Source organism: Archocentrus centrarchus, chromosome 10 (genome assembly GCF_007364275.1).
Source record: "Archocentrus centrarchus isolate MPI-CPG fArcCen1 chromosome 10, fArcCen1, whole genome shotgun sequence".
NCBI classification, from domain to species: Eukaryota; Metazoa; Chordata; class Actinopteri; order Cichliformes; family Cichlidae; genus Archocentrus; species Archocentrus centrarchus.
In genome coordinates this window covers 24,836,479-24,846,048 of record NC_044355.1, presented here as the reverse complement: position 1 = coordinate 24,846,048, position 9,570 = coordinate 24,836,479, and the positions used below count along the sequence as shown (strand labels likewise).

The window sequence follows — 9,570 nt, the reverse complement described above, 5'->3', positions numbered from 1 at the left end:
ATGTGTGACTACATATTGCCAGTGACTTATATATTAATAGGAGGTACAACTAATACAAGGTGCCAACTGTTGCTAACAGCACCCCCTGGTGGGATAACTGCACAGAACAAGTCCTAAAAGTGCATGTCATGATTGGGGTCAAATTTCAAGAAAGTCTGCACACAAATTTACATGGCCAACCTGAAAATACAATTTCATTTAAAAAAAAAAAAAAAGACAAATTTAAATACGACTGAGAACAGACTTTGTCCTCAGCAAATTCATGTTTGACTGCATGGAGACATTAGTAATGACCATTGTGTATAAGGGTTATTTAGATACAATGTATTCATATAGTTTTACTTAGTTTTATAAAAGGTCCTAAGGTGATGACATGACAATGCACTATGCAGGACTTCAGTTTATCTATGGATAATGTACCACAGTCACAGCAGGCTTACCAAATTATTTGATGCCTCCTGAAAATCCTCACTTTGTGACCGTCTCGTGCAGTGGACAACAAGTGATCAAGCCAATTAACCAGCTCAAAACTACACTGTGTGATGCCTACTACAGCTCTATTAAAATATATTTACACTCTCAGGGTCACATATAGATAGTAGCACAGTGAGTAATAAATCTGCTCTACACGTGAACCTGAGAAATTAACTGGTAATGCATTTGGGACTTGAAATGTACATTTTTTACCCTTTTTTTATTATATTAACTTTGGTTTAAAACTAATTAGAATTTTAAAGGATCATTACGATCTATTAAATGTCTTTAAATAAGGCAAAATTCATTACAAGGTACCGTCCTGCAATTCACTATGAATTAACATTCGTGTGGCACCACAATGAAATATTTAAGTTAAAAAAAAAAAAAAAATCCAGTTTTCCACTGTGAAAACCAGGTTGCAGTCCCTGTTAAAGTCAGAACAAATATATCATATGTAGGCATGCATACAAACCACTGCTGTGTGCCTTCTATTTTTTTTTTTTTTTTTTAAATATCAAATTAAATATCTGGTCAAGGAAAGAAAGAAAATAAAGAACACAGCATCTGCAAACTCAAATCCCATGAGGTATATACTAACAGACTGTATAGACAACACATTCTGAAATGCCATAACCTCAGCAACTATACTGACAACAGCACAAGTAAGGCAATTATTTCAGTTGAGTTCTGGTGATGCACGAGGAATAAAGTCAGTTATCATCCAAAACAAACTCTTTCATGTGGTTACCCTGACAATGTGGTGGCATCTGATGGGGACCTACTTTCTGATGCTTTGCAGGCTTGTTACACCGTGTATCATTGTTACAGTCCTATCAGAAAAGAGAGCAAACCCACCCTTTTACAGGCTGCTTCAGTCATTTGTCTCTCTTGTATTAAAGCGAATGATAAGCGGAAGAAAATAGATGGATGGACTGTATGGTTAGGAGTTACTATGTGTGATTTTTAAGGTAATACTTGATTTAGTTTTAGATCATATTTGAGCCTAATCAAGTCCAGTGTAGCAGTGAAATTATTCAAGGAAAACAGACCCCTGATTAACATTATTAGAAGGTCCGTGTTTCAATGACACACCATGCTCCGGTATGATAACAACAGGTGTACAGTGTAACATTTTTATGATGCTTCATTCATTTGTTGCCATTAGCTGTAAGAATGTGAAGAAGAAATGTAGCACTCCCAGTGAGATCGGTCGGTGTATCCTGGCTGTCCACGTTAGCTGTGAATGGGTGGCTGGTAGCCTGCAGCGTTATCTGATGCCTTGTTTCTATTTCAGTCATGTAAGCATCACTGAGCACAGCCTGAAAAATCACAGCACAATTAATTGATTCTTCTATGGTTTTGATGTTCTCTTCCTGTGACAGCTAATGCACTATGGGGTCGTTTCTGACCTTTGCAACCACACACACACACACACACACACACACACACACACACACACACACACACACACACACACACACACACACACACACACACACACACCTGAAAACTGAACGGTAATCACCAAACGTTACTGCTGTGAGCTGACCTGCCCAATATGAACCACGTGCCACTCTGCCAAAACTGTATTAATAAAGTCCCTGTACAAAGAACAGCTTACACAAAGGCAATACACCAAACCTATGCAATCAGAATAAGCGGTGTTTAGAGAGAAGAGCTACTGTAGGCTTGAAATGGTTTAGCATTAGATACATTAGAAAAATAATATATTTACTTCTCAGCTTTTCAGTCTCTAAAACACAGACAAGTTCTGAAAAATGACTATTCAGAAACAGCTCAGTGCTCGAGCTGGTTGTGAATGTTCTGAATTTCCTGTCGTTCTAAGGTCTCTGCCAGTGACCATGTGTGTGGAAAGGTAACAGTTTAAGGTCCAACATTACAAAAAAGGACTAAAGGCATTTGGTTATCACTAAGAAGCACTGCAGTTTAAATAACAGTTCTTGGCCCACTCAGGTCAATGGATGGAAATGACCTCTACATCCACACAAAGCCCGAAAGTGAAGGAAGTAAATGTTAACTTTTCCTATATTTTGTACTTAGTATTCAATCTTAATGAAGCATTTTTTTTTTCTTGCAGCTCCAACAACCACCTCTAAAATCTACAACCTGACAGAGTCGCCGCCCCTGCAGCGTTAAGCTTCCTCGGACGCTGTGGGTCTCTTCAGGTCTTTGATCTGCTTGATCAGATAGTTTTTCTCGTCGCAGAACTGCTCGTCCTCAGATCTGTCCGTCTGGAAGTTGCTCAGGAATTCCACGAGCTTGGTCTGGTTCTTCAGCAGGATGTCCAGCACGGGTTGAGTCTTGTTGGGGTTCGCAACAAATACCTTTGGAAAGAGAATGAGACTAGGTAAAGTCAGTGTTCCTTACAGATTTAGTTACCATTTGTGCAGGATGCAAGGCACAAATGAGGCCTATCCAATTCAGCAGATCAACTTGTGGCCAAGGTCTTGCACTGCAGCTGACGACGGAAGTTCTTCATCTGCTCTGCAGAGTCTGAGCTCAATGTAGCAGCACATGGCACAGTTCTCCACCAGGTTCTGGTTACAGTGGTCCTTCAGCTTGCAGCAGATCTCCAGAGCAGAGCAAAGACAGTGTCGCCAGCTGTAGAGCAACACGATGGAGCTGGAGTCTTTCTGACCAACCAACTGCTCGACAGGGGACTCTCTGAAAAATCAGCTGAACGATACTGAGGACTGCCACAATAGAAAGCTGGCCAACAAGTCAGCCGAGAGGTGAGGCTGGTTACAAGCGACTGAACTCTCAAAATAAGAGAAATCACAATGACTCAGCCTGCCTAAATAAAGCTTGTGTGGGGAACACACAAAATAAGGAAGTTTCTTCCTTCAGCTCAAACATGTCTTTAAAAATAAAATAAAAAAAAGTTCAATACTATATCAACTTAATTAAGCAGTTATGCAGGTTTTCATAATACAATCTGAATTTTTGAAGTGGACTGTTTAAGGCATTCTGTGTGCACCTTGAAGACGTGGAACGCCTCAAACTGGATGTTTCGGCTATTATCTCTTAGCAAGTTCATCATCAGCTTCAAGTTCTCCGCCCGACTGATGTACTTTGTCATGACAGTGAAGTTGTGTCGATCCAGGAGAAGTTCACCTAGGAGCTAAAAAAAGCACATGAGTGTTTATGGAATCAGTACACAGACTTGTCAGCTATACTTGACATTGAACAGTGACTGAGCAGGAGGATGCACCTTCAATGACTGCCGTTTGGTGACGTAGTTATCAGAGTGCAGGAGTTTTTCATACTCTGTAAACACCTGATGAACATTTAACAACTAAGTTAGATACAGAATGAGCAGTCACTCAATTAGAGAGCAAAACCACTCAAGAAAGCTCACCCTGTCATAATTATTCTCCAAGAAGTCTGCACACATAATCTTGTGTCTTGTGAGAAGATCCTGAGAGGGAATAGAAGAGGCCAAGACATCAGCTAGGAACTGTTAGTATGTTAATGTTGCCATTAAAAAGAAAATATATTGGCGTACCTTGAATGAGGCAAAAGCATCTGAGGCAATGTCAAAGGTTGACAGCTCCACATAACGGAAGAAGCAGAAGAAGTCTTCAGAGAAGAGCACTATCCTCGCCAAAGGCTCGTGACGCAGGCACTCTCTCAGCATCATGCCACAGTTAAGAGCCACATCTGGAGTCTCATATCTGCACGGGTTAATACATGTCAGGTCCAAGTGATGGTGCACACGTCACCGGAACTCTCACTAAACAACTTTCACTGCAGATATATAATCACACTCTGAACACTTTCACTGTTAGTTTGACATCAACTCTGTATTTACAGTGATGAAGGAATTAGGTTAAAAAAATACAAATAAATAAACAAATGGATTAAAATAAGGTGAAACACTGGTACAGCAGCAATGATCTGCAGGCAGTGAAGACCTGGATCACTCAGAGAAACACAGTGGGCGTTAAAACTAGGGTGAAACTTAGGAAATACATTATGGAAATCTCCCAAATATTTTAGGTTGACCTTCATTTTCACTTTGAAACATTTCTCTGAAAATATTTCTCTCCTTGAGAGTCTCTCTCTCCTGAATTTGATAAGTGAGGAATGTGTTAGAGATCTCTTAAAAAAAAAAAAAAAAAAAAAAAAAAAAAGAAAGGAGGAAGAAGAAGTGTTAACATCTGGTCCAGATCAACTGTCCTGACTGGCAGTATACTCCACAGGTCAGTTCACAGAAACCAGATCTTTGCTTTTTGGAGAGCTCGTGTGCACCTGTCTAAAGATCACCAATCCTGCATTAAGCAATGATTTTAGAGCAGTTGTGCTCATTAATTATGAAAAACCTTGGGAGAAAATGATGTTTTGTTAAGTGTGAATGGAAAACCTGAATTGCTGCAATTTGCTTACCAGGCAGGCAAAGGAGCAGAGGATGCAAAGCTTCTTATACTCACAAGCATGTAGAAAAATGGCAAGACTACACCAAGCTTTTGTTTGAAGACTGTCTATACAATGTAGTTGCATCTTTTAATAGAAAGGCTGCTGTGTACTTTCAAACGGGACACTGCTATATTTTTTAGTGTGATAAATTCTTGGATTTAAATCAAGGATCTACAAAGAATGCATTTTAAGCCCTTTTCATAACTGAGCTGGCTTCGATCTGTTAAAGTGACAGCATGCAGATAAAAATCACTTAAGTTAATGTCCATTCCAGCTTCATTGACACATTTCATAACCATGAAAAATGATGGAACAAGCCACAGCACTCCCATGAACTAAGCTCTACCAGAGATTTGACAGCACATCAAGAAACAAAATGCTTCAGGTTGGATTTTTCTGGTTGCTTTGATAATTAGAAATGCCGCATCCTATATGCAGCTAAGGAAATGCATCCATAGACTTAAATTCAGCATAGACAGTAAAATTCAGCAAACCAATCAGATAAAACAGTCAACTTTAGTTTGTACCAAATACCTGCCAGTCTGAAGGTAAGGAGCTCATTGTCATTTGTAGTTTGGTCATGATGGATCTTGTATTACTGCTGCTGTTTTGCATGCGCAATTGCACACAACCTTTTTGCTTTAGAGAAGCTTTCGTATGGCTCTTGCAACTCTGAGTTCATAACTAACTGGCAGCAGCAGACAAAAGACTTCTACAAATAGCTGTAACAACAGAAACTAACTACAGCTCTCATCATTTTGTCAAAACTCAGATTATACTTATTACTAACATGTGTAAAATCCGACCTGTCGCAAACTTCAGGTGAAGACCTGGTATAGACTGCGTAAAGTTGCATTTTATGCATATTTCAATCTGTAATAGATGTGAAATGATATAAACTGAATAAGGAAAACCTTAAAATGTGACTTTTTGAGAGGTCTGTGTACCCATCTGGCAACTAAATGCACACAAACTGTTTTGTAATTTGATATTTGTGCTACACTGTGGAAAAATCTTGATGTTCATATGTTGTCCTTGGGCCGTAAAAAAATACAAATAAACCAATATAAACATATATACATTTTTTTCCCCATAAAGGAACCGTTCTGAGGTCTTCATGAGATGAGCTTGGGCAGTGCAAGACTGACACAGAATGAAACCAATTGCCATTTTTCCCCTCATGCTGTTGCTCTTTAAGGTATTTTAATGTTTCTTAACCAGACACTGGGGAGAGTCATGTAAACCTGTCTGTTAATGTGAAGATTTTTGCTGTATTCAAAAAAAAAAAAAAAAAAAAAGTATGATTTTTTTTTTTTTAAATGGAAACGTGGTCAGAGTACCATTCATACATGAACCTGATGTATTCAGATGTCACTGACAAACAGAAAGGAGTGCATGTCTTTTTCACGATCCCCAAGTTTACCGTGACCACAGAGGGCAACAAAGAATTCACTTTCTCCAGACTAATTCCTTTTTCTGCCAGTCCTGTTACCCACAGTCTTCTCTTAGTGAATCTACAGAGTTTTTCCCTTTTATCTACTGGTTTTATCTACACAGTAAATGATAGAAGCAGCCCAAACAGCATTATTAAAATCTGTTCACCAGATCATCAGAGTGGAAAAAAAAAAAAAACAAACCCTCTGAAGTCTGTTTGCTACCAAGAAACCAGCAAGCATTTTTGGCTTCCTCTGGACGTGTTTTTGTAAGTGAGCTGCCTCTGCAGCCATCAGGGTGTCATAATGTTTTACTTGTTTGGAAAACTAATCATTATTCACAATCTTTCCCTCTGTAATCATACTCCAAAATGCTCTATAGTTTATTAGTTTTTTTGTTATCACTTTACAGTTAATAGCCTATCAGTATTGTTTATATATTTCATCAGTCTTATTTTATGTTAATATCCATCTGTTTGCGTGAATGTTACTGTGCTTTGTGCACAACAAACTGTCCCAAGCTAACTGCCCCTAGTGGGATTGATAAAGTTGTCTGGTACTGTTTTGAGTTAAACATGACATTTCTAGGCCTTATTTTTCACAGCGAGGCTTTTTTTTTTTCCTGTGCAAAAAGTAGACAATTTCCTCACGCACAACATGGGAGTTCATTAGCTGCATAACAAACCAAGCTATCACCGTTAAATGTCAGGTCTTGATGTCTGTCTCTCATAAACAAACCAACACTTCCTCTTTGTAGTTGTGACATTTTGGAATGAAGTTCAAAATCACAGCGGAAGAAATCCATCAGAGTACTGTCAACTAGATAAGACAGCATTAGATCCACCACCAGCAGCCATAACACGCAGCTGCTCGCTGAGTGAGCAGGATGACTCAGTTTTTCAGAGCTGTAAAACCAGCACTGTACTTTTGCTTTATCCATCTATCTACATGTGTAACCCATGTGTGAACAAGTTCATGCTTGCTCCACTGGGAGTTGTTGAAACTCACACTGGCTAATGCAGAAGATTGTAAGACATGTTAAGGGAAAATATCTGAACCCAAAAAGCAAAAGCCAAAATGCATTGTTTCATGCTAATTATTTTGCTTGGGTTTTTTTAACCAGCTAATGAGGCTCTAAGGGTGGATGTGTTGTTAACGCATGTAACTGGACAAAGAGCATTCACACTGAACATCAAATGATCAAACAGTTTCTGTACACTGAAAAAGATGAACTTACCCTTTGAGAAGCATGAAGAGGATCTGTGGGTGTGTAGAGATGTATTCTACCGTGGGTGTGCGGGTGCCAATCTGACGTCTCACAATATTGCTGAACAAATGGACCACATCCTTCTTCCCCTGCACAGTAACAACCATTCAGACTGGGTGCTGATATGCAGAGAGATTTTTGCTTTGGGCATAGATGTTCACATCAGGCATGCACACACTCCCCCCGCTGATCACTCAATGTCTGCACCAACTAATCAATACTTTAAACTCATAAAGTCAGTGCAGAAAGAATGGCATTTTCCCTACCTCAAAATCAATCTTCTGTAGGTTTGCAATGAGAGCAATGAGAAGGTTGGTGTTGTATAGCTCTTGTGCAAGTTGAGCCACTGCTTCGGTTTGGGGTTCCTTGTCACCTGTTCCAGAAAGTACTTCCTTGAGTGAGGCAAGATTTTTGGAAACCTCCTCTGAAACCTTAATACCAGGGGGAAAGCAGTATGATCAGCTGCTGCTCAGAATAAATAATAATAAACATAATAGTACATTTTATTTGTAAGCGCCTTTCAAACACCCAAGGGCACTTTACAGAATTAAAAATAAATAAATAAATTTATGGCACCCTAAGAGGAAGCCACAGCTGACCTTTTCACACTTTTTGCTGTCCCCAGCATCCAGTTTTTCCATGTATGCAACATGGTCCTTCAGATTCCTCACTATCTCAGCTGGATTCTTCTGAGACTTTCCGAAAGGAAACGGCATGGCTGCAGACAGGAAATCCAAGACCAGATCACTGATGAAAAATAATAAAATAAAGCGAATAAAGCTGTGCAACTTCCGGTACCTCTTTGCGTCAGGAAATAGCTGAAAGAAAAAATCTCACCTGCTGAGCAACATGTAAGTCAGTTTTGACGCTAGACTAAGAATCGAGGTTTTTATTAATTGAGGTTTTAAGTAAATCAGAAAGCTAGTTAATACTCATCAGGAAAGGTTAGCAACTTCGAGTACTTAAGTAACGTTTCCTCCGTCGAGTTTAAGGTGGATTAATTAAATTTGTTTGCCCACTTTCAAATTGAGTCGGGCCAGCCGAACCATAAAAAGCTAACTTTTTAACCAAAACAAAGCACAGAGAACAAGTCGACGTTGCAGCACGCTCATCGGTAAAGTTGAGCTAGCTAGCGACCTAGTTAGCTGTAGCTCGAAACAAGCCAACTACCAACAGGACGCAGTAGACAACGACGGCCGTGGGAAGCACACACTCTCACACACACATACACACACAATACCCTACTGAAATATTTACTTCAGGCTGTCTACACTCACCGAATGAAGGGTAGCTTTGAACTTCGAAGACTCTCGGTGACCAAAGGTGAGCTAGCGGGCTAGCGAGTTGTCTCCACTTTGAAAAAGTCCGTAACGTTATCTGACAGCCGTAGCTACCTAACGTCCCCCCAACTGTAGCTATAAGTTCCTCAAACTGAAGGCATTCATAGCTGTGACATTTCATGTAAATTTCTCTTCTGGTGACCGCTGTTACCGAACTCGCTAACTGCCTAGTAGTACAAACTGAGTTGCTCCTGGGCTAGCCCGTCGGACAACTTCATTTCCCTGTTCTTTTCTGCCCAAACACCCGTCCTCCCCTCATCCCCGGGACAAGGGGCGGCCTGTGCAAAATGACTGACACCAATGTTAGCCTATCACCCTGACACCATGTGGGCACGCCCCCCCCCAGCCACCATGGGTGCGCAGCGCACACACTCATGAGGGTGGATACAAGGGAAGCCTCTCTACCCCCACCGGACTGCCCATTAATGTAAATCAAGTGCATCTAAATTCTCAGAAAGATAAGCGATCAGTTGAGATATATTTAGCGTTTTTACCGTGTACTTATGAATTCTAAAAGTTTTAAAAATCAGCTAGGATAATAAACAGAGTTGGTTCATTAGTTGTCATTTTTTTCTTATTTGTAGTTAAAAAAAAAAAAGTTTTATATATATTATTT

At 39.8% G+C, this 9,570-nt stretch overlaps 1 protein-coding gene across 2 annotated transcripts; it reads right to left on the bottom strand.

Moving 5' to 3' along the window:
• Positions 1-970: 970 nt before the first annotated feature.
• On the bottom strand, positions 971-9,286 carry cab39l1 (calcium binding protein 39, like 1). 2 transcript variants are annotated; one of them, XM_030739473.1, is made up of 10 exons: positions 8,892-9,286; positions 8,214-8,332; positions 7,881-8,045; positions 7,585-7,703; positions 4,004-4,172; positions 3,857-3,916; positions 3,710-3,775; positions 3,476-3,619; positions 2,605-2,822; positions 971-1,796 (listed from the first exon to the last, which is right to left on the bottom strand). In XM_030739473.1, the coding sequence occupies exons 1-9, from the start codon at positions 9,073-9,075 to the stop codon at positions 2,631-2,633; spliced, it is 1,218 nt and encodes a 405-aa protein (XP_030595333.1). In that variant the 5' UTR covers positions 9,076-9,286; the 3' UTR covers positions 971-1,796; positions 2,605-2,630. The 2 variants fall into 2 exon arrangements, with proteins under 2 accessions (XP_030595333.1, XP_030595334.1); XM_030739474.1 differs by having other exon boundaries at positions 971-2,822; positions 8,214-8,361; positions 8,892-9,024.
• Between the last annotated feature and the right edge of the window lie 284 nt (positions 9,287-9,570).